Source organism: Clinocottus analis, unplaced genomic scaffold (assembly GCF_023055335.1).
Source record: "Clinocottus analis isolate CAN_PGR_092001 unplaced genomic scaffold, fCliAna1.0.p SCAF_25, whole genome shotgun sequence".
Lineage (NCBI taxonomy): Eukaryota > Metazoa > Chordata > Actinopteri > Perciformes > Cottidae > Clinocottus > Clinocottus analis.
Genome location: NW_027175987.1, coordinates 7,083,703 through 7,107,610, shown reverse-complemented (window position 1 = coordinate 7,107,610; position 23,908 = coordinate 7,083,703). Strand labels below are relative to the sequence as shown.

The following is a 23,908-nucleotide window of genomic DNA, read 5'->3' as shown; positions in this document are numbered from 1 at the left end:
AGCAGCCTATTCACTGCCCAGTTTATACTAAACTGGCCTGCAGCCTCCCAGCATCAGAGCTCAGGGCGTCCTGATGAACCAGTGAAACCAACACCGGGAGACGTTCAAGGCCACAGACCGTCAACCAGTCGGAAACAAAATGAACATCCTGAAATCAGACCCAACATAGGCCTATGTTTGATTCAACGTGGACGAGCTCGACGCGTTCGCGTGCGTGAAAATTCGCTTTTGCCCGCAGATGCGAAGAATCGGATGGATTTCTAACATCGACATTATGTTCTGTTTATGTATTATTTATTATTAATCAAATTCTGTTTTTTTTATTTTTATCGTTTGACCTCTGAAACGTGTGTGTGTGTGTGTGTGTGTGTGTGTGTGTGTGTGTGTGTGTGTGTGTGTGTGTATGTGTGTGTGTGTGTGTGTGTGTGTGTTTTTCTGTTCCCTGCTCTGACGACATCAATGATTCATCAGCTCCTCCATCCTCCATCCCTCTGCCCGCATGAGGGAGGAGAAAGAAAATAGGACGCATCCCGCAAAAAAAAAAAAAAGAAAACGCATAATGATGAATTAGCCCAGATGAAAACACGATCAAAACGCAGCTTTAAAACCCGAGTTTGATCCATAAACATGTGATTTTAAACGTTTTAAACGTGTTTTAGTAATCCAGACCCACAGCCTCCTCCCGTCGAATCGGCGATGATCAACGAGGCTCTTATTGTCTTAAATTCGTTGCTTTTGTTTGTGCTGCACAGCCTTGAAGAACCGGACCGTGCCGTGCCGGGTCGATAGTCTATCCCGGGTTAAAAACAACAACACATATACACATGCAATACGAGATCAATGTGAGCTAAAGGCAGAAATATAAGGAGCGGTCTTCTCTTACCTCATGACTCCGAGCTGAGCTGAAGATCACTGAGGACAGAGAGAGAGAGAGAGAGAGAGAGAGAGAGAGAGAGAGAGAGAGAGAGAGAGAGAGAGAGAGAGAGGGGGGGGGGGGGGGGGATGCTGTTGAAGCAGTGTAGCTCTCTCTGCTATTTCATCCGGTTATCCACATATTCGTTTCGATCACAAATAGTCAATACTCTCAACCTTTTGTAATTTAAGTCCCACGTCTGATTTTTTTTTTTTTTTAAAAAGGACCATTCCTACAAAATTAAATTGTTTTTATAACGTGGAAAAAAAGACAAGGGTCTTCCAACCCTTTGCAGTGGGGCTGGAAAGCATCCGGGGAGCAACTGGCGGTTCAGTGTTGCTCAAGGACACTTTGACATGCGGAATATGAGGACTGTGAGGATATGGGAAGACTGGGGATCGAACCGGCTACAGCCGCCCCAGCTGCAGCCGCTACAGCTGTACTATACCATATATTGGCCAATGCTCCCAACCCAGAGGGAAATATCCACTGTTTTCCCTTGGATTGGTCCCCATATTATCCCCACACAACTCTCCAAGCCTTCTCTAAGTCCACAAAACACATCCAAACTCCCGTTATCCCGTTAACGCCTTCCTCCATCTGATGCAACTCAGCAGTGATCAGCTAGAGCTCCGTTGACCCTCATGAAGATCTAATGATAGACCACAAAGTACCCCATCAATTATGATACTGAGCTATTCAGCCTGTGTTAAAACGGTGTGTTTGTTACGGCCAATTCATGCAAAGAAATCCCCCAATTGACATCGTATTCAAGTAAACTGTTGCTCATGTGTATGTATGATGTGTGTGTATATATCTATAGACTGTATAGAGAGAGATGTGTGTGTGTCATTTGTTTTTATTGCAGCACTCCAACTGTCCACTAGAGGAAGCTACAGGTCTTGGGATCACATTCATGATTTATTTTTATTTTTCTGCTGATGCAAAATATGACAATAATCAATCAGTTATAGATCACTCACTGTCGTCAGCTCCAAACTTTAAACAGTAACATGCAACACATGAATGTAGCATTATTAATCCATAAACATGATGGATTGTAGTAAAACACAGACATTTTTTAAAATGAGTTTAAATACATGTTTCTGATAATACTTTCATACTTTTGAACGTAGGACTTTAACTTGTAGAGTATACTCATTGCCAGATATCACTCCGTTTCCATCTTCAAGCAGTCAACTCGGCGGAGTGGGAGGCTTAGAAATGTCTAGACCTGCACACATATTAATGTATTACTATATTTACTTCAGTACTTCTTCAAAAATAGCTCGACCTGCTTGTTTTGTGTCTTTCTGTCACAGAAGTCGAATGAAAATATACAGTTGTCTATCTCAGTATTTTATTTTTTTTAAATAGTTATATATAGAAGTAATAAATTATCTGCTGTTCTTTCTCTGATACAATCTAAAGGATCTGATGAAACACAAGGAGATCTATTGTTTGTTGAGTGACAAAATCATACTTCTCTGTGTTTTTCATAATCAAATGTTGTTGTTTTTTAGAAACAACGTCTTTCATATTTTCTTGTCATTAAAACCCATTTCTTGAAGTTGAACCCAAGAATCGTTATGATTACAGTAGAACTGTTTTTAGTTCAGTCTTATTGGATTGTATATCATGTTTCATAATGTTTTTTTTGTTTTTTTACTTTTTCTGTTGATGACGCATGAGTGACGCTGATGGAGGTGGAGGGAAAATGTATTTTTACTTTGGAGGACGATGATGATGAGATGTCAAGGGGCTGAAAATAAGACTTCCGCTTCACAGTTACAGCCTTCAGAATACAATTTTAAAAATCGTTGATTTCTCACTTCATTTTCGTAATTCATTGTGGCCTATATATATATATATATATATATGTATATATATATATATATATATATATATATATATATATATATATATATATTGCCTATATATATTACCTATATATATTACCTATATATATATATATATATATATATATATATATATATATATATATATATTACCGGAATGGTTGTTTGACATCAGAATGTCACATGCCATAACATTTTATAACTATAACAATACCCTGTCTTCTATAAGGCCGCATTTGTATGTTCTATCTTACTTTAAAGTTTTTAATGACTGCTTGTTTAGATTCCATGTGGAAAATTAATGTTTATGACAATTTTCTACCTCTGCAGGTTGAGCGATATCGTGCTCTTATTCTGAAAATCAAAGAAAAAAAACGAGCGAAAGTCTTGTTTCCTGTTTTTTTGCCGACTGAGCGGAGGGAGGAGGTGATAGTGATGGAGGGAGGAGGATGAAGAGGAGGGCTGATGTGTTCTGATCAGTAGCAGGTCTGAAGAAGAAGAAGAAGAAGAAGAAGATGATGACGATGACGATGATGATGCTGTGAGTCAGAGAGTGGAGGGTTCAGGATGCTCACAGCCGCTCCAGAGTAGAGAATCCCGCACACAGAGAGACCGAGGACCCCGCCTGAGGAGACACGGTGAGTAGCACACATTGCATCCGACACGCACACCACCGCGTACCACCGTGTACATGTCTGTGTGAGTGCGTGTGGGCGCGCGCGCGCGCGCGTGTGTGCGTGTACGTTTACGTGTTCGTGGGTGAGTGAGTGTGTTTGTGCACGTTCATCTAAAACTACTAGGTACCCTAGTGTGCGCGTGCCCGAGACGTCCTTACTTTGAATGGGAGTCAGACTCATTACCATTATGTGAGGAGATAATGACACCCTGCAGCTGATTGAAACTGAGAACAAAGCAGCCAGCGGGTCAGCTGTGTGTGTGTGTGTGTGTGTGTGTGTGTGTGTGTGTGTGTGTGTGTGTGTGTGTGTGTGTGTGTGTGTGTGTGTGTGTGTGTGTGTGTGTGGTGTGCGTGCGTGTGTGTGTGTGCGTGTGTGTGTGTGTGTGTGTGTGTGTGTGTGTGTGTGTGTGCGTGTGTGTGTGTGTGTGTGTGTGTGGTGTAACATACAGGTATGTTGTATGTGTTGTGACTATAGTCTGTAACCGCCGCCAAATAACATCACCGGAGTAGTCGGTGTCGATGTGTTAGGAATACTGCAACGAGATAAGCAGTGAAATCAGTAGTCAAGACACTTAACTGATGCAAAAGTTGGAAATAAAATAGTACTCCATGGGTTACAGAAGTGGCCTGGTAACATGAAGCCTAAAAACCTCAAATGCCATTGGATAATTGTTATTGATGCATATAGTAGTTGTAGTATATTATAGTATATTGCAACTACGTACAAATATTATAGTAGAATACGTGACAACATAAGTTGGTGTGGAGCAAGAGTTTCGGCTCAGTCTTTGAGTTTAAAAGCTGAAGAAGTTTTAGTTCCGATTAACTAATTACCGGTATTACCATTAGTATTATTACTACGAGCTCCGATATATAACTGTTACACCACAATTTATATCACACTATAACTTCCACTGTATAGTGTAATTCCACTATAACCAGCAATGCTGATACAAATGCGGACTCAGAAACACATGAAGCTATATTGTAGGAAGAAACTCCCATCGATTTTTTATTTTTTACAGTTACTGAGAATCCAAATTATAATGCATTATACTATAATTGCAAATTATAATTATATATATATATATATATATATATATATATATATATATATATATATATATATATATATATATATATATATATGACAATGTGTTTTTAGAAGATGAGATTGTCACATTTAAGGTGTGAAACTGCTGCAGCAGCTCACCCACACCCACACGTACACACACACACACACACACACACACACACACACACACACACACACACACACACACACACAATGTTGTGTCTCCTGCACTGATGAAACTGAATTCCTATTGACGTGTGTGTGTGTGTGTGTGTGTGTGTGTGTGTGTGTGTGTGTGTGTGTGTGTGTGTGTGTGTGTGTGTGATATCTATTCTCAGTGTTGTGTAGTTAACATGTTCTAATTTTAAATGGAAGGGAAAAAATGACACATCTTGTGTTGATTGCTTCCTGGTCGTTAATTAGCTAGCATAGCTTTCCAGAGTATTAACATGCTGGTGGCAGCAAGTTAATACGCAGACACTATTGACACGTTATCACTTATTGTTACCTTCCACATTTGTAAGACTGATTTAATTTAGTCACTGATTTTCCCGTGGCACAACCACTATGTATTTTGTGCATGCCAATACACAATATTCTGATTCCAGTTTGCGTCCTTATATTTTTATACGGAGAGCCGCATCGCTCCATCCTGGTTTGCAATCTTTTTTTCTTCTTCCTACTGTGGCAAGGGCTTGACCCAACCTCCTCTTGGCTCACCTTAATATTCTCACCCTAACTAATTTCCCTCCTCATGCCTCAACCATATCTATCCAACCAAAGTAGGTTACGAGTACAAGGCAATCAGAGGCAGAGAAGAGAGAGAGCAGGATTTGTAATTTCGTGTTTTTGTCCCTCTAATGTTTTAGTCTTTATGTATCTGGCATCAGTTTGTCGAAGTTTCTTCAAACTAAACATAGACATAAAAAACGAAGGGGGGCAAGTCAACTACCACTCCCAGTATGCATTTTACCGACGAACAAACACCTAATCACACAGCCTTGAACTATGTGAGGCTCTGTGATTGCATCGCTATCGGCAAGCAGGAACTAAAGACGAATCGATATAAAACTGTGACGTGTTTCTTTTCTGAAGAAGTATTCTGGGTATTTTAATATTTAGACACATCTGCCAAACAACAGGGAGATTTAAAAAAAAAAAGAAATGTGAATATAGTACAGTGGGAGAAAAAAATAACATAAAATCACTTCACAGCTCTATAACCATCATTTACTTATTGTTTTACATCCTCCTTGTGTTTTGTGTGTGAGTTATTACTCTTGAACTGGGTCTCAGACTACGAACAGTAAGGATGTCTGTCAGTTTTTCATCCATCCACCAGCTCAGTCTCCTGGTGTCTAATGAAGATTACAGCCTGCGAGAGTCGTGACTGTGGCTGCAGATGATGTGTAACAGAAGATTTATAATTATATTCCAAATCAAGTCTGAGGCACACCTACATTAACAGAGTCCTGACGTGATTAATCACATAATGATAATAATCTCACTGTGTATAATCTATTTTACAGTTTGGTCCCGTTTGTGATGAAAGCAGATTCGTAGCTCTGGTGTTCCTGGTTCAGTCAGTGGTGTTTTCCCTGCATTCCGCCTCCGCACAGGAAGTGACATCAGATGATGTGGGCAGGCGGGTAACCGTGACAACGGCCCTGCCGATGATGACATGTTTGCACTCCTCTGCGAGTGTATAAATCTCCGCTGTCTGCCTCTCTCCCTCTCCTCTCCTCCGAGCACCGTTGCCACGGCAACCAGACAACTTGCACGCACGTACATTCACATGCTCCCATGGTTACATCCAGAAACACAATGGATGCTATCAGGAGGCAGGTGTGTGTGTGTCTATGTGTGAGATTGATTAACGAGCTGCTGATTAGTCACTGGTCTAAATTTGTGGTTGAGATAACGAGCGCTGATGTCAGTGCTCTGACTGAGACGTTCAGCTCGGAACAGCAAGCTGCTGATCTGAATTTAAACACATTTTTTTTTACATGCAGCCTGGTGTTTGTGTCAGTTAGAAGGAAGCCTGACAAGTTAAGTTAAAAGGGAGCTGGACTCGCTTTAGATTCTTGAAGATGTTTTCACCTTTCGTCAAAAAGGTTTCTTCAGTTCTGGTTAAAGGGAGTCGATGAAGGAGCAATTATTTGTCCACACTTCAAGACCTGGGGGTCACAAGGTGTGAATTGGTCTTTCAACCACTCGCAATGTCAGGACAGTTTTTTATCCAATACCAAAATGTGTTAAAGCATCCAAGAAGCATTTGAGATATATATATATATATATACGCTTTCTAGCCATATTCTGGAAGTGGACTTGACACATTACATAACTAAAGCCTCAGTAGACATTGAGGCTTCAGTTATGTATTGTTTTGTAAGTCGATGCAGAGATCCTGAACCTGTAATTAATTTCAGAGTGTTTTCTTTTAATAGATCTGAGTATTATTTGCACTGGTAATTATACAGGATAGGTCTGCGGAACCAGACTCTGATGCTGTTTGAATGATAGACCGTCAGCTTGGCTCACACAGCAAGAAGCAGTGGGTGGAAAGAACCGGATGTTGGTATGGTATCTCCTGTTCTACAGACGTTATTACAGTCTGGATTCAGTGAGCTGCGGGAGGCTGTCAACTGCGAGTAGGAGTAGATAAAGCAGTAGATCAGAGATTTATTAGAGGGAAATCACATTTTTCCCACTAGAAAAGTTGTCAAGCCCGGTGGCAAGTGTTTTTTTTTCATTTTTGACGGGGGTCCCAAGACATTAAATGAAAGGGAAATGGTTTATATTGTGAAAATCAGAATAAATCTGCATGTTTTACATAACTCACACTCTCACGTTGAAACCCCCCTTAGTAGTCTCTCCTCCTTCTGGTTTGTATCAGCTATCTTATTTAACAAGATATAAAGCTCTAATTGATGCTCATCATTCTGCTGAGAGGGAATATAGCTCCGTATGCTGGGAAACTCCCCGAGGCCCAACGCTCCGTCTTTTTAATCCATTCTCGTTCATCACGTTATCTGTGAATACGCTGTGAGAGTTTAGAGGGGACGAGGCGCTCATCAGATGCCCATGTGCTGCGGTCGCCTAAGATTTAAATGTCACAGAGCTGCAGCTGCAACACAAAACAGACTCATCACAGCAGCATTTATTCATCACTGACTATCTGTTACATATGAAACACAGCAGGCCTATGATATACAGTGTATATGATAACTTAAATATGTGAATGGTGTAAATTATACACCATTCACATATTTAAGTTTTCTTGCTTGCATTCAAATGATCTTTTTCAGCTAAATATAGAATATAATGAAGTTTTCCTGTTTGTGAACAAGTCGCTACAATGTACAAAGCGATGTATCGGCTCAAATGAAGCCAGCTTGACAAAACCTCAGCTAAATTAAATTGTGACTAAAATAAATAAGACACATTCTTCAGTTTTACCAGCTGAAATCCAAACACACAGTTCTGCTTTGGCTAAGTGTGGTTTTGTACTATTGGCAAGGATAGCTAGCACCCCAAATCACATTAGATGAGATAAATGAAGCACGGACTTGGAAAATGTATATTAAGTTCTATGTGTTATACTAAATTATAATTATTGATATACCATTTGCTCACTTGAATCAACGAGTACTCTTGACTGTTTTCTAATTTGAAAACGATTACACTGTTTGCCAACTTGAATCAAAAACTTAACTGAACCTAACTAACTGAACAGTTAAAGCTCTAAAGTTTAGACACTTAAACCAGTTAGCTGACCTAGAACAATCGCTAAAAGCATCTACCGAACCTAGCAAGAGCTAGCTTTTATTATTTTATAACCATCACCAACTGCTTGGGGCGACTGTGGCTCACCGGTGAGCAGGGATTGTCTTTCAATCAGAGGATTGGCGGTTCAATCCCCAGAGCCGCTAGCCCATGTCGATGTGTCCTTGAGCAAGACACTTAACCCTATGTTGCTCCCGTACAGAGTATGAATGGTTTCTGATACTGATGTGGCACCTTGCATGGTGGCTCCTCCCATCAGTGTGTGAATGATGTCATGTAGTGTTAAAGTGCTTTGAGTGGTCGGAAGACTAGAAAAGCGCCGTACAAGTACAGGTCCATTTAACATTTACTTAACATTCTCAACAGATACCAATAGCTTGGGTGACCAGACGTCCTCTTTTTCCCGGACATGCCCTCTTTTCGAGACCTAAAAAATGCGTAAAAATATCGGTCTGCTAACCTGAACCAAATACTTTTAATCCAAACCTTGGGCTTGTTAACAGTGGATATAATGAGGGTGACTGATGCACTGAAGCTTCAAAATTACATGCTTATTGTTATAGAGATAATCTGCACTTGAAGCAGGTTAGGCGTCCAGCTGAAGGACTCTCCCAGAATAAAACCTCAAGAGTGGTTTTCATTTACCAGTTGCTTTTGATGGCACTCAGACTAATTACATTCAGACTGTTTGTGTCTGTTCCTGCCTCGCTCTGTAGGAACAGTGTGAGTGGAGTTTGTGCTCATTTCCCGCTTTCCTTGTCTGTTTGCTTTTAAAAGTATTACCAGATATTGACTTTTCTATTACTATTTCTTTTATTTGATTTATTTCCCACAAATAATGTTTTCCATTTTGGAAAAAGCCATCAAAAATTTTCTGAAAATAATCTAAATTAACCCGAAACATACATAATATTTATACATTGGACTACAAAATTAAATTTGATGTGCTTTCGCATCCAGGTTTCTCGTTCATTTCTGTCGTAGTCCAACTTCTCCTTTTTTTATCTCCTTCTCAGCATACAGTTCAGCTTTCCAGAGCAGCAGGCAGACTCACACTCCCAGAATGCCAGAGCAGAGCAACGACTACCGGGTGGTGGTGTTCGGAGCAGGCGGAGTGGGGAAGAGCTCGTTGGTCCTTCGATTTGTCAAAGGCACTTTCAGAGACACCTACATCCCCACTGTGGAGGACACATACAGACAGGTAGGACATGAAAACTATTTTTTATTTTTATTTGAACACAGCGTGTGTGTCATTTAAGCTCTCTTGATAACAATTTGTTGAATTTTGAACATTACATGTTCTCTCTGCAGGTGATCAGCTGCGACAAAAGCGTCTGCACGCTGCAGATCACTGACACAACAGGAAGTCACCAGTTTCCAGCCATGCAGCGTCTTTCCATCTCCAAGGGCCACGCCTTCATCTTGGTCTTCTCCATTACCAGCCGCCAATCACTGGAAGAGCTGAAACCCATTTACCAGCAGGTCAACCTTTAATTTTGTTTCGAGGGGACAGGATCATTAGATATTAGATATAAGATATCAGATAACGTTTAGTTGAAAACTAGCAGCAGTTTGTCTTGATAACCACAATTGGGAAACAATACATGGTAGCAGTCACCAATCATTATTTTACTTCTTAAATTACATTTTTTTAATGAAATAATTAGTTAATTAATAATTAATAATACTGATAATATTATCAATTTTCATGAAGCACCAGTAAAACAAAGGTGTGCTTCGCCTAATCTTTACTCCAGGTGAAGTTTGAAAGCTTTAAAGCTGCATCATGAATGTTTTCTAGAAAGGTTGTGTTGACTTGATCAAAATGTCCCCTTCAGGTCTTGGCCATTAAAGGTACGGTAGAGTCCATTCCCATCATGCTTGTGGGCAACAAAAGCGACGAGACGGCCCAGCGCGAAGTGGAGAGGAAGGAGGCCGAGGCTCAGGCCGCCACCTGGAAGTGTGCCTTCATGGAGACGTCGGCCAAGACAAACTCCAACGTTAAGGAACTGTTTCAGGAGCTGCTGTCCCTGGAGAAGAAGAGGGACATGAGCCTGAGCATCGACGGCAAGCGCTCGGGAAAACAGAAACGAGCCGACAAGTTGAAGGGGAAGTGCAGCATCATGTAGAGTAGGCGGCAGGTGGACTCGCTGTGGAGATGTGGAAACAGCAGTTGAGGAGGAGAGAAAGGAGGGGTTTGCTGACGAGCTCCCATAGAGACTCCTCCTCCCATCTTTTTCCAGCTCTGCATTACGAAAGGATGGGTCTTGTTTGATGACTCTTCTCCACCATCCGTCTGAACACTAAAGCCCTGAGGAACAAAAATGATGAGACCAACTAATAATGAAAACTTGTATTTATACCAGAACTTTAGGGCTCCTTCTGGCCCTGAACTGGATTGTTTTTGTGGCCCCAAAATACTTATATATTTACACACAGATTTAACGGCTAACACCATCAACGATCACAATAATATTATAATAGAGGGATACTCCACTGATTTTATTGCCAATCTTGGCCGAAGCCATGAATGTAACTTGTATTATAAAGGCCAAAGATACATTAGATATAACTTAATTTATCCCAATTGGAAATTGTTGTACAGCAGTTGCAGTACAAAAAGTGGAATAAAAAGTGTTCACAGATAAAGTAAATCTTTCAGATCTTAGTCAAGCTCTCATTTGTTTCAGTAGCTCCTACAATATCCAGGATTCATAGCACATGTTCATATGTTGGTAAAGTTCTGCATGGGCCTTAAACCGACACTCAAACCTAGCCAGTACCTGAATCTTTAAGACCCAACTGGTACTGCAAAATGTGATACCACTTAGCTTTCAAGTCTAAAGCAACCCATTGGGTAAACCATTTTTAGTGGTCATTAGGTGAACCTAAACCCAACCAGAGACCCAAGCGTTACAGAAACTAAATGGCTTCCAGGACAGGCTCCAAAACATGTTCCAGTCCTGAACAAAGCCTGTAAGCTAGCTAATGATATGCTAACTCTTATCCTTGGAAGTAATATTATGTTACTAAAAGCAAAGAGAGTTAGCTGGACATGCTGACATTGAGAGCTTCAAGTAGAGCAAATAATCAATTGATTAAACTTTTACTTTTAAAATAAAGAAAGTAGGAAGTTTTTAAAATGAATGCAACTGTTCCATAGTTACAGCTGCTAAGCTATGATTGGACAATCATGGGGATTAATAAATGGTCAATTAGCAGTGCTTGACCCAAAACAGGAGGAAAAAATTAAGTTTGAGTAACTCAACACTATTATGTCTTCTGGGGAAGCCCAGCTAGGATGCTAACATATTAGCCACAGTGTCACCTTGCTATCAACTGCACTTTAGGTCTGCACACAGTCCTCCCATGGGGTTTGGTTGGTGCCCCCTAGTGAAGGATGGGAGCACTGGTTTAATTTTTGCATAATGCGACCACACCTTACAGCTAGCTATTTGCCTTGTGACTTTTCACCACATATTGATAATAAATTCAACTATCAAGCAGCTACAGGTCAGGCCAAATTACAGTGAAGTATTCCTTTATATAATAAGACTCGTGACTTTTCCATTATGAGTCTGCTCTGCTTCCTGTTGTCATTAAAGGAACGCCCACATGCTAGCTAACGATCTTCCCCCTCCACAACACAGTACATGTGGTCCAACGAGCTGACGAGAACGCAGAGTAAACACAAGATGCTCTTAAAACATCAGAAAACCTGACGAAAAGGTTGCATTGATTTCCACAAGCACAAGCCAGCCCTTTACTCTGTTTTCGTCTCTATCAGACTCATCGGACAGAACATCATTAGCATCAACAACTGGCTGCCGACAGAGCAGCAGTGGAAGCACACAACTGTGCAAACTGGAAATAGGATTTAAAGGAACAGTGCAACATTTTGGGAATCGTCTCCAGAGTCCGATGTTTCAGATAGATATTCTTTTTAATCTCTGTGTGTCCAGGAAAGAGACTTTAGCATAAAGACTGGAAGCAATCGGAAAACTCTAGCCAAACTCCATCAAAACCATCCAAATTTACATGTTGGCTACATGAGCTCCTAGTTAGCACAAAGCGTCACAACCTCTAAACACAACTGTAAGCAAGTTGAGTAGCATTGCAGGTAATGTAGGTGCTTCAAGGATTGTTGTGCTAAGTTAAGTCTTTATTATGCAGAATAATGACAAGAGGACTTTTAAATGTTGAACTGTTCCTTTAACTAGCAGAAAAGCAGACTGTACATGAGCACCTGTGTGTGCAGCCGCTGTATATTTGAAATGCCTTTTCCTACAACTTTACTTGACAGTTTGGTATATTTTCCGAAATATAAGTGATCTTAAACCTTTTCAAAGCACAAGCGCAACAAACTAAAGTTGGAGAGCAACAAGCCGACAAGCACACGTTCATCCTGCGTTTATCCTATTTTCACGTCAGAGTCCATGCTGATCACATTGTATGTGCTTTTGAAAACTGTGCCATGTGTAAAATCAGCCTTTTCACATGTTTTGTGTCGGATATCTCATTGCATCCCCCCCATTACTCCTCCAGGCTGTACTCAAAAACAAATGCCATGTTCATGTAGTTTTCACAAGTGTGAGAGTTAAAGTAGAACTCAGTTGTGCTTTAATTTTGGGGGCCATCAGAAAAGAATATATCTTGAGCGCTTTGCAACTCTGGAAGTGATAAAAACATGCATAAATATATACAGCTCCATTTCATTTGCGTTCCAATAAAAATCAATCTCATGTCCCTGCATGATTTGCCGCAGGGGTAACATGTGTGAATAAAATACGAGGTCCCACAGAAGATTAATTATGCATTATTTAAACATTGAGCTGTTGTGACAGAGTCAAGACAACATGTTCGTAGCTGCATTGCTTGTAATATGAACACAACATCAGAGAGCTAAATGAGTAAAAGGTGTCTCCTAATGAGGTCATGAGGGACAGGTGTGCAGGGAGAGTAAGGTCAGGTAAACAACGAGGGCAAATTATTATAACTTTATTTTAAAATGTTATCTCCCAACATTGCAGTCTAATTTTTGGCTTTTTTTTATTGCTTCTTCACAACCGATTTGTGACAGCAATATTTTGTTTTATTATTTATGTCATTCATTGAGGTTTTTGCTTTCAAACAAATCAAAGTTGAGGATATTTCATCTAAAAAAAAAACAAACATCAGAAATATGTATAACATGTGTGATTGGAGGCTCATTAAATGTGCTAATTTCTATATTCAGAGGCTTAATAAAAAAGCAAACTTTTTGCTGTGTGAAAGATGCCGTGGAGTAATGTCTATAACAGGAGCAGAGAATGAAGTCACTCTCCCTCTGTGTGTGTTGTAATCCATGCTTCCCTGTGCTTTGTTTACATCACCAGGCTGGCCGCGCCTGCTTTTAATGCATGTATAGTGCATGTGAACGTGCACCGGCGGCTTGCTAAAGGCCGCCGCTCTTCACTGCGCTCCTCCAGCGGTTACAGCTGATCATGCCTTCGGTCAGCGTGTAAGCGTCACGTCCGCCCTGTGGACCGTTAGCTCTGACAGCGCTGTTAGCACTTTGCAACATTAGCTGCCGACTCACAAGTTGCGAGCCGTCAAGAGGCAGTAGAAATGCTCCCAATCTTGTGTGAAGCGACTTTATAAAACAACAGAGAAATGTTGATGAAGGTTTTTATTTATTTATTTATTCATTTTTTTTTATCTTCTTTCCTCCTCAAATACATTGTGGACCAACTGACAGGGTTTTGATTGAGTCTGCAGTCTCATGTGACACTCGGTGTTCTGTGGCTTCACATTTTCTTTGAGGGTAGAATGGAAATGTCTCCTGTGAAGAAAGTGACTGAATAAAAACAGCGTTGTTGTGCAGAAAATCTCTGTTTCTTGATGAAAACTTGTTCGACATACCAACATTGTTATACAGACACATTTTGGATGCAACTATAGATACAAGTCCAGTACTGCAACATCACAGTGAATTAATGTTAAAACCTCTAAAACCATTTAATACTCTGCAAACATCTGAGATACAGTAATACAAGACACAAACACAACACAAATCCACATCACATTATGATTTTTTTTTTAAACCCTGAGATATTTCTGGGAAAACATGTGAACATCCCACCTGGGCACAAAAGAACAAAACAAATGTCAACAAGGTTGGGATCTTTATATTTTGACACATTCTCCACGCTGGGCATGATGATGCAGGATGACAATCACCAAAACTGATTAACCCATCATTCATGCGCTTTTTGGGGCATCATCTTACACGTTTTTACAACTAAAAGCATTTAAATCAAATATTTGTAATTTTTTTTTTTGTGGTTTCTTTTCTCCAAACCTCATTAATCATGTTCCCACCTTTGCAAGCGATGCAGTTAACGCCACCCAATACCCGAGAACAGCTATGCGGCCATCTAGTGGCCGAAGGGTCACATTACTGCTCACTGTGCTACATCACTGGTGGGAGCGGTGAGCTAAAACCTCAACAGGAAGCGTTTGACAAACTCAGGGTTCCTACTGTGGTCCAGGGATCGTGATCCAGGACTATTTCCCAGCGTCTCCACAACATAACAGAGAGCAGCCTGTTCAAAATGCTCAATAGCATTAATATAATCCTCAACAATGTGTCGGTATTGGCAGTTCTTAGAGACGGCCTTATATCAAGGAAATGCCTACTTATACTCTAAAATCCTTCAGTACAGGTTTTTAAACAGGTTTCTAAACATTTTGGATTATCAGGAAAAAAGGAAAGTAGAACGGTTAATTTATTTTGATTGAACACATTCTCCATGTGTGCTTGGAGAAGCTAGGAACCCTGTAGTAGTGTGCTCATGAATCATATCATAAATATGAATACACACTTTTATTTGTTGTTCCGACAGAATTGAAACTGACATCAAGGCTCAATCTCTGCAATGTCGATATGACATGCCAATCACGTTGACTAATTTAAGTATTTTGTATGGCTTTATAAAACTAGGGAAAAGAATAAAATATGTTTTACCAATATTTTATTCATTGATGTTTTTTTAATTTTCTGGGCTCTGATTAAAGTAAATAATACATTAATGCATCAATAATCATAATATAGTAAATGTATTATTATGAACATGATTTACTATTTTAGCAAAAAAGAGAATACACATTGTACGTTTTTGGTTTTAATAATTATAAATAACATATTGTCATTATATTTAGTGATGGTATTATCCATCCATCCATTATCTTAACCGCTTATCCTCATTAGGGTCGTGGGGCGCTGGAGCCGATCCCAGCTGTCAAGGGGCGAAGGCAGGGTACGACCTGGACAAGTCGCCAGTCCATCACATGGCAGACATAGAGACGAAATGTAAGATTTCAAATGAGTAGAGATTTAATGTCCAACTGTTTCGAAAATTTGACAGGCCGGTGTGGTTTTTGGAGGTCGATGGAGATGAAATAAAAGCCAGTCGATGCACAGCCTTAACAACCAGTAAGGGTTATTGCACACGACTCATCTAAGGTCTCTTAACCGTTATCACCAAGACATACACACGCACAAAATCAAAGAAAATCCAAGGTCCTGATGGTATTATGAATTACAAAAATGGAAAAACTAAAGCTTCAAATAAATTGGTGTCATTCATTCAGAAAGTGATATCCACAGAGAAATTAAAAGTCAACATGTACATAACAATAGGTTAATATGTCACTCTGCTGCTCACTGAACAGCTCCAAACTTTAATTAATAGTAAAAAAAAAAATTTAAATCCCCAAACAATACAAAAAAGGAGTTTTGGAAGTAGAAACTTGTCTGATCTCTGCAAAGTAAAAACAATAATAAAATAAAATCCTCAAAATATCCTGTTACATTGTTTCTACATGTGAGTGGAGTTATTACATCTTTTCTATGTTTCTCTGTCGTCCCAATAAAAACAATAGCTCTGCTGCCATCTTGTGGTCGCAGGCTGAAGCAGCGGGCAGCGGAAGGGTTTCAGTGAGACACAGACCCTAAAGTCTCAGGATCCACACTCAGATTTAGCTCTGTTTAACTCGTCAAGGGTTTGAGGGCTCTCTCTCTCTGGCAGACATTTAGAGCACTTCATGAACCCTTTCTTTAATTCAGCATTGGATGCAGATTTTTCCTAAGAGAATTACCCACAATTCATTGCAATGTAACGTTAAACACGGGTTAATCAGTGGAAGCATGTAGACGTAAAAAAAAAAAAAAAAGGTAAACACAATGGCATATATGTTCGTGCTTATGTGCAGTCTGGTATATTACATGTGGATGGAACATATAAACACATTAAATCAGAGGATATTTATTATCAAAGACGTTTTTTTATAATTTAGATATAGCTAAAAATTGTTTCCAAAGCAGCAACAGTATTGTTTACAGCAGATAAGCCCCGATATAAAGTCATTAATATTCCACTGAAAAACAAATGTAAAATTTCAGTTCAATAAATAACTTTTTCTGTGTGAAGTTTAAAAATGATTATGATCAATCATTAAGAATACAGACATCAGATGGTATCAGTCATTCCTCCTGTCAGTTGTTTTTCTGGCTGCTTTGTCTCATCTCTTTGCTTTTTCTAGGCGAGTAAAACTAGTTTTGGGTGATAAGACACCAATTAATATGACATATTATGAATATTAGATCAAATATCTGGCAATAAATCCCACTAAGTGTCACACACTGTTAAGGAAGAATGTGAAAATGTTAATGTCAATGACAGTTGACATTAAAGACATCTAAATAGCTTAATGTTTATTGTTGAGATATTAGCTTGTAAAATGCTCTTAGACATAAAAAAAAAGGTAAACACAAAGGACGACATATGTGTTCAGCCTTGTATATCACATGTAGATGGAACATACAATGTAGTTCACAAGTCTCCTAAACACTATCATCCAGTGGCGTCCCTAGCCTAAAACATTTGGGGCTAAAGCTATTAGCCTCAAATATGTGTGTGTGTGTGTGTGTGTGTGTGTGTGTGTGTGTGTGTGTGTGTGTGTGTGTGTGTGTGTGCGTGTGTGCGTGTGTGTGTGTGTGTGTGTGTGTGTGTGTGTGTGTGTGTGCGTGTATGTGTGTGTATCTCATGTTGATGCTTTGATAAAACTGTGTCTTTGGACAGGTTTGAGTAACAATTATGAAGAAACTATTTAAAAGCCACTACTTTGGCTTTGGCACACAAGTGGTTAACACCTCCAGGTCGCATATGACGTCATTCGCCCAGAGCAGCGGCGTCAGGCAGCAGGCGCACTTGACAACAGCAAGCTGCTGTCTTTGGGTAGTAGCACAACAAGATGTCACAAAAAAAAGATTTTAATGTTTTTACCTCTGAAGGTGGTCAGGAATCAAAGAGGCAATGGGAATAGAAATTATGTAAAAGTGTTGTTGTTGTATGTTCAACATGATGAATGTGGCATTTTATGTGGAGAATGTTGTATGTTTAATAATGTTGGCTATGCGCACGCATCTGCCCAACTCTTCTGGGCTAAGTCCCGGAGGTGTCAAAGTCTTATCACCCATTTAGATTTTACAATCAGACCGTTTAATCATTATGCTTTTGATAACTGTGCCACTATCCTCTCCAGGTTTTTTTAAAATTATTTTTGCCATCAAGAGCATGAATGGCTTTTGTCACAGCAGTTAAATAAAGAGCCACTAAGATAAAACACAATATACTTTTATTGTCCCTCGAGGAGCAATAGAGCTGCACAGCTGCAATCCTGCTTAAACTGATACATAGCCAACTTATTTCAGCAGTCAGACAAAACCAGAAAGAAGAGCCACCAGATGGCAGAAGGGCACTTCACAACAACAGCTATGAGTTTCCTCCAGCTGATTCTCCAAATCCACTGGTGAAATAAGTTGTTGTTATCATGCTAAGACCATGTGGTGCATTCCCAAGGAAAACATATGGCAGTCATTTGATAGAATGCAACCTCTCTTTTTTTTTTTAAGAAAATGTAAAAGACAGTGGTCCGGGCCTAAAACCAAGGATCTGTTGATCTTCACCAATCCATTCAGTAGTCAAAGTTTTGCACTGACCTTTTGACCCGGACACTAGACAGCGTTTCATCTGTTGTAGATGAAACTTTGTGGAAAATAAAACACAGAAAAACTGAAACTATGAAACAAAATGTGACCAAGAGAATACTTATTCATAATCATGCATGGATAAGAAACCAGTGTGGTTATGATTTAATTGTTTATGAAGGCACAACACTGTTAACAAGAGCATCGGTCTAGCCGTGGGGAGGCCGGATTATGCCTTTTTTTTAATGGAATGCTGGGGATTAAAAATCAACTGGAATATAGTTGAAATATATCTCTAATAAATTGCACTGTATCTACATTGCACACCCTAGTTCAAATACAACATTCTGACTAAATAGAGTGAACATGTTTCCTGTTAACCTCTTGGCACAGAAGCCAATATTTACCACCTCTGATTGTTCTGTTAGTTAAATATTAGTATTAGACTCACAGATTTATATCTTACATTTACATTTGCATCTTAATCTTTTAAGTGGGCCCCTAGGCCATGAACAGAAATCATTATTTCTTCCTGCCTTAACATCTTTTTACAGATTCACACACACCACAATCATTCATGTGACCATTGAGGCCATGCAATGTATTAGTTTAAAAGTATTGAATTATGTCAATACTTAAAATTACAGCGATGTCAAATGTTAAACGGTTTAGTCGTGTAGTTATTTTGACCAAAATTAAAATGTTGCAATGTTGGGGGAATAAATCGTTATTTTTTATTTAAAAAACCATTAATTTTCTTGCAGTGATTGAAAACTACACATTCAATATTGTTATATTTTTCTCTACCTGGCACAAAAACAAGTTTGTCAACTCAAACTTACAAAGACGCTTTACATTATGCACAAGAGACAATGACAATGGAACAGAACAAAAATGGGAAGACAAAGCAAAGAAAACAAACAAACATTTTAGGTAACAAAGAAAGAAAGGAAAGCAAACTGAAGAGGCTGCGTGGGGCATAGCGGAGGGTAGGTGCAGCGGTTTAACAGGTGAAAGCGAGTTGGAAGAGGTGTGTTTTGAGGGCTTGCTTGAATGATGGTAGGGTGGGAGGCTGACGGATGTGGATGGGGCGTTTCAGAGGGGGTGCAGCAGCTAAGAAGGCCCTGTCGCCCCAGGTCCCGCGCTTGGTCCTGATGATAAAATTAAAAAATTCACTCTGGCTTACTGACACGAGTAATCTTATCAATACTGCTTATTGTTTTGGTTTCTTGTCGAAACTCTGACCGGTTCTCTTTGATTATTTTGCGAGAAAAAAAGAAAATGAATGCAAAAAACAATCACTTTTGCTTTTTATTATTATTGTATGCAAGTATTTCTATACAAGGAGTTCCAAAATCTTAAAAGAACATTTGCAGCTTAACGATTAGCGTTCATTTATAAGTCTGTTCATATTAGAAACTCTGTATGTCATCGCTAACGTTACCTACAGAGGACGAATCTCTGCTCGCTAAACAGACGAGAACTGCAGAATGAATCTGTCCAGGGACCTCACATCGGCTCTACGCACTAGGGTCAGAATAAAGCCCAGCTCCGCCCCTCGTGCAAAGACAGGCACAGAGACAGAAAGAGAAGGTTTGAGATGAGGAAAATGAAAATGTTGTCTAATATATGTTCTTTGCAGAAAGTGAGCCAAGGCCAGTAAGTCTGAGTTTGAAAAAATAATGAATCATATTATTTTGGTTTTGATGAAAAATGAAAACGGGTCCCACAGACCTGAACACAATACAAGAGTTAAAAAACCTTCCCAGGTAACTGCTCATCCTAAACTCCATTCATGTCTCTATTAACCGCATCACCTAAGATGTTTCAGCGGTGAGAAACTGAGAAGCCTCCGTTAAAGATCAGCAGATCAAGGGGCTCAGACGAAAGCGGCTTTAAGTTTTTCCCCTTTAAAAGAGCCTGTTCCTTAAAGCAGCCAGATTAGCTGAGTATAAAGCGTCAGACTGCTGTGTCTGGGAAGACACAGACACCTGCCCTGAAAACAGTGAAAATAAATATAGTTGAACAGATCAAGTCTTTTTTCTCTCCAGGCACAGAGAGGAGTTAAACATGGAGAGGGGGGGTCCTCCTTAGCGAAGGTCTTCCCGCTCCTCAGACCCGTCCACATCCACTTTGAAAGATTAAACATAAACGTGTCCCACTTTTTTTGCTGCTACAGTCAGTGTACGAGAATGACGTCAGCTAACAGGAAGTTTACATGGCCCAAAGCTGTCGCCTGGCAAAGCAATCAGGTATGCTCTATTTTATGTTTTTTGATGATGTAGTGTAGGCGATTTAATTTAAATATTGTTTAAAGGAAGGTTTCCTGTTGCCTTATATTGCACTTTAATTTGACTGAATTAAGTATTACTTTGTTCTAAGATTTTAGCGGTAATTTATGTTGTTTATTTGAATTGGACATCTTCAATAATCAAAATATTGGTTTTATTTATATTTTCAAAATAAAATATGAGCAATTTAAATCCAAAACTGCCTTTCTGAAAAAATATATGATTCGAGAAAAATGTTGACGCGCGTCAAGAATTTTTTTGACGCATTTGGTGTGAATGCACCATAAATGAGACTTTATTGCTTTATTTGTATTGATTCATAATCAGGTATTTTAAAACCATCTATATGGATAATTGCTGCTTTACATGGGGATTTGGAATCCCCCAACACGTAGATGAGGAATAATATCAATAACTTACTGACAAACACAGACGTATCTAATGAAGTAAAACATGGAACTTAAACTCAAATTTATATTTGAAACTTCTTCAACATCAACACTATGTAGAGGCTTTGATTGCTTTAGAGGAGCAACTCTGGAGTTATACAGGACTGTAGCTCCACTTTACGGCACTGTTGGAAACTGAATACTAACTGTACTTTGTTTCTTGATATTCAAACATGTCCAGAACGTTTTTTTAAAAAAAGTATACTAATCCATGTGAAAAATAATGAAAGGAATGAAATGTTCAAGCAGAACCTTCAGGATCTGGTGTCAGCCATACACAGTGGACTGTAACCTGTAACTCTCTTGTTTTAACTTCATCTTCATCCTTCTCGAACAAGCAGCAATAAAGCTTCAGCTTTAGACATCATGAGGCCTCCTGCCGCTCCTTCGATCTCGAGTTAAGCTGCTCGTGAGATTTCCTTCACAGTTGGCACAAGTAATTATTAGCGTTGCAAAGTTGCGGAAATCTTCCGGTAAATTTCCAGAAAGTTTCCACGGGAATTTTGGCTCAAGGATTTTGGAAAAAAAAAGAGTGCCAATTGTTTTTGCAAAAGCATAAAACAAGGATCTTAAATGTAGTTGAGAACAAGACTATGTACGCCTAGTTCAGCTGGACCCTGAACGCAGCTGGTTGGGAACATCATCTGCCAAAAACATAAACATAAAACGTTCAGTTTTTTTTTAACGTCTTTGTCATCAGTGTTGCGTCTAAACGTTTCAGCCCGATGCCTGGCAAGTGTGAGAACGCCAAGTTGCGTAGAGGCCAAAAGCGGTACGGCAGACAGAGATTTCAATTATAGCTGCAACATATGGAAAAAAATAACTGAACTAGTTCATTTTTTGAAGCTGTGAACTTAGTTCAAAATTTTTAATTATGAAATGAACTAGTTCATGTCGAAAGTGAACTTTCCCAACACGGTTTGTCAGTAGCATATTGATTACTTGGTAAACTGAAGCCATGTTCAGTTTAATACCAAGTTTATTTGTATACAGTAGACTAACTTTTTACAGCAGTGAGAGTAGGACGTATGTCCACACAAAAGTACACCATCACCTGGATTATTCGCGGCTTTCGGAATGTCAAAAAAGTCAAAAATGTAATTTTTAAAAGTTGTATTATAAATGTTTGCATGTATGTCTGCTTATGACAAGGTAAATACAGTTAAATTACCCTCAAATTTCCAGTTTATTTCTGTTAGTTCCAGTATATTCCCGTTTATTCCTGTTAATTCCTGTGGAAAGTTTCCAACTTTGAATATTCCCGGAATTTTGCAACCCTAGTAATTATGTTGTCTTTATGTCTATTTTCCTCCGTTTGATGTTCGACAGAGTTATAAGCATAGGAATGCTGTTTCTGGGTTCATACGCATGTTTATGAAGATTCATATCCTGCCACACTGAGGAGCTAAATAATGTGACGTAGCCTTTTAAGACATGCAAACATACTGTGCGTAAAATGAAATTCTTTCATGTCAACACAGCACATGCCAAGTAACGTAACCTAAGTATATTTACTCAAGCACTGTAGTTATGTACAATTTTGAGATGCTTGTATTTCCATGTCCTGCTACTTGAAAGCATCTGCACCACTAAATTTGAGATGCAATGTGGTTCTTGTTACTGCACTACATTTACTACATAGTCTGTATTAATGTTGCAGACTAGATACTAAATTGGTGAGCTTAAACTGACCAACATTATATACCAATAATCGTAATGAACTCTACCTCAACGAGTTACAATATTGTGCTCTACTAATGTTAAAACAATAATAAAATATGTAATAATAATAATAATAATAATAATAATAATAATAGGTACACCTTTGAGAGCAGGACTACTAATTGAATCTGAGTATTTTACACAGCAGTATTGCTACTTTTACTTGAGTAAAGGATCTGAATACTTTAGAATAAAGCTTTCTGTGAGGACATAAAGCTGTTTGTTTGCTTGTGGTTTACAGCTTTTGTTGCTGACACATCCACACACTGTGCATGCCGGTTTTTCCTCACACGTTCACTCCTTCACACTTCAACTGCAAGGGCAACAGATGGAAAAACTAGAGGGAGGCGAGAAGAGGAGAGACAGACACAGGGCACAATAAATGCTGTTCGACTTGGTCCGTTAGCGAGCAGCATTTCCCACGACAGGTGTAACATGTTTACCAAACAAAAAGCAACGCAGATGTCAGAGAAATGAGAACGGCTACTCAGGAGTTGCACGACCTGTGAAAATGGAACCTGATATTGAAGCTAGCATATAAATATATATTACATATACATATGGGGCCCTCTGAAGGTATTTCAGAGAGATGAGAACACTGCGTGCCACACCAGGATTGGAGGTGTCTGGCAGAGTTCGTCTTGTGTTACTTGCCCCAAGCAGCTCCGCTTGCTAGTCAGGATCATCCACAGTGCAGCGAGCTCCAGCTGGGACTTCAACGTGGATTGGTGGTTGAAAACTGGATGATATTTGGTCTAAACGTCTTTTCAACCGGCTAAGATGTGTGACAAAACACCAATATTTCAAAAAATCTTGATTTGGTTGGTGACATGTGGTCGACACAAAGATGTGATGTAAATGCATTTAATGTTTCACATAAAACGTGGAACCATAAAGACTGTATGCTGCCAACAAGATGCTCCCAGGACATCGTGATGTCCTATGTTTCCTGCTGGTATTCCGGCTCATACTGTTACTGCTGAATGATCAGCGGCGTGAACGCGCTGACGGAATAAGCATGAGGCTTCACGCTAACGTAATACTTTGTAAGTACTTGAACTACTTTATTCCAGTAATGCAAAGTGAAATTAGCCCCATTAGCATAAA

General features: G+C 39.3%; 2 protein-coding genes across 2 annotated transcripts in view; one reads left to right on the top strand and one right to left on the bottom strand.

Moving 5' to 3' along the window:
• Positions 1 to 909, bottom strand: part of apc2 (APC regulator of WNT signaling pathway 2) — a 39,865-nt gene extending 38,956 nt beyond the window's left edge. Inside the window, exon 1 of the mRNA XM_068591193.1 lies at positions 884 to 909. The gene's annotated coding sequence lies outside the window, so the exon portion shown is untranslated. The remainder of the gene's footprint in view (positions 1 to 883) is intronic.
• A 2,417-nt stretch (positions 910 to 3,326) lies between these two features.
• Positions 3,327 to 14,165, top strand: diras1a (DIRAS family, GTP-binding RAS-like 1a). Its single transcript, XM_068591680.1, has 4 exons — positions 3,327 to 3,410; positions 9,326 to 9,510; positions 9,621 to 9,791; positions 10,148 to 14,165. The coding sequence occupies exons 2-4, from the start codon at positions 9,373 to 9,375 to the stop codon at positions 10,436 to 10,438; spliced, it is 600 nt and encodes a 199-aa protein (XP_068447781.1). The 5' UTR covers positions 3,327 to 3,410; positions 9,326 to 9,372; the 3' UTR covers positions 10,439 to 14,165.
• The last annotated feature ends 9,743 nt before the right edge of the window (positions 14,166 to 23,908 follow it).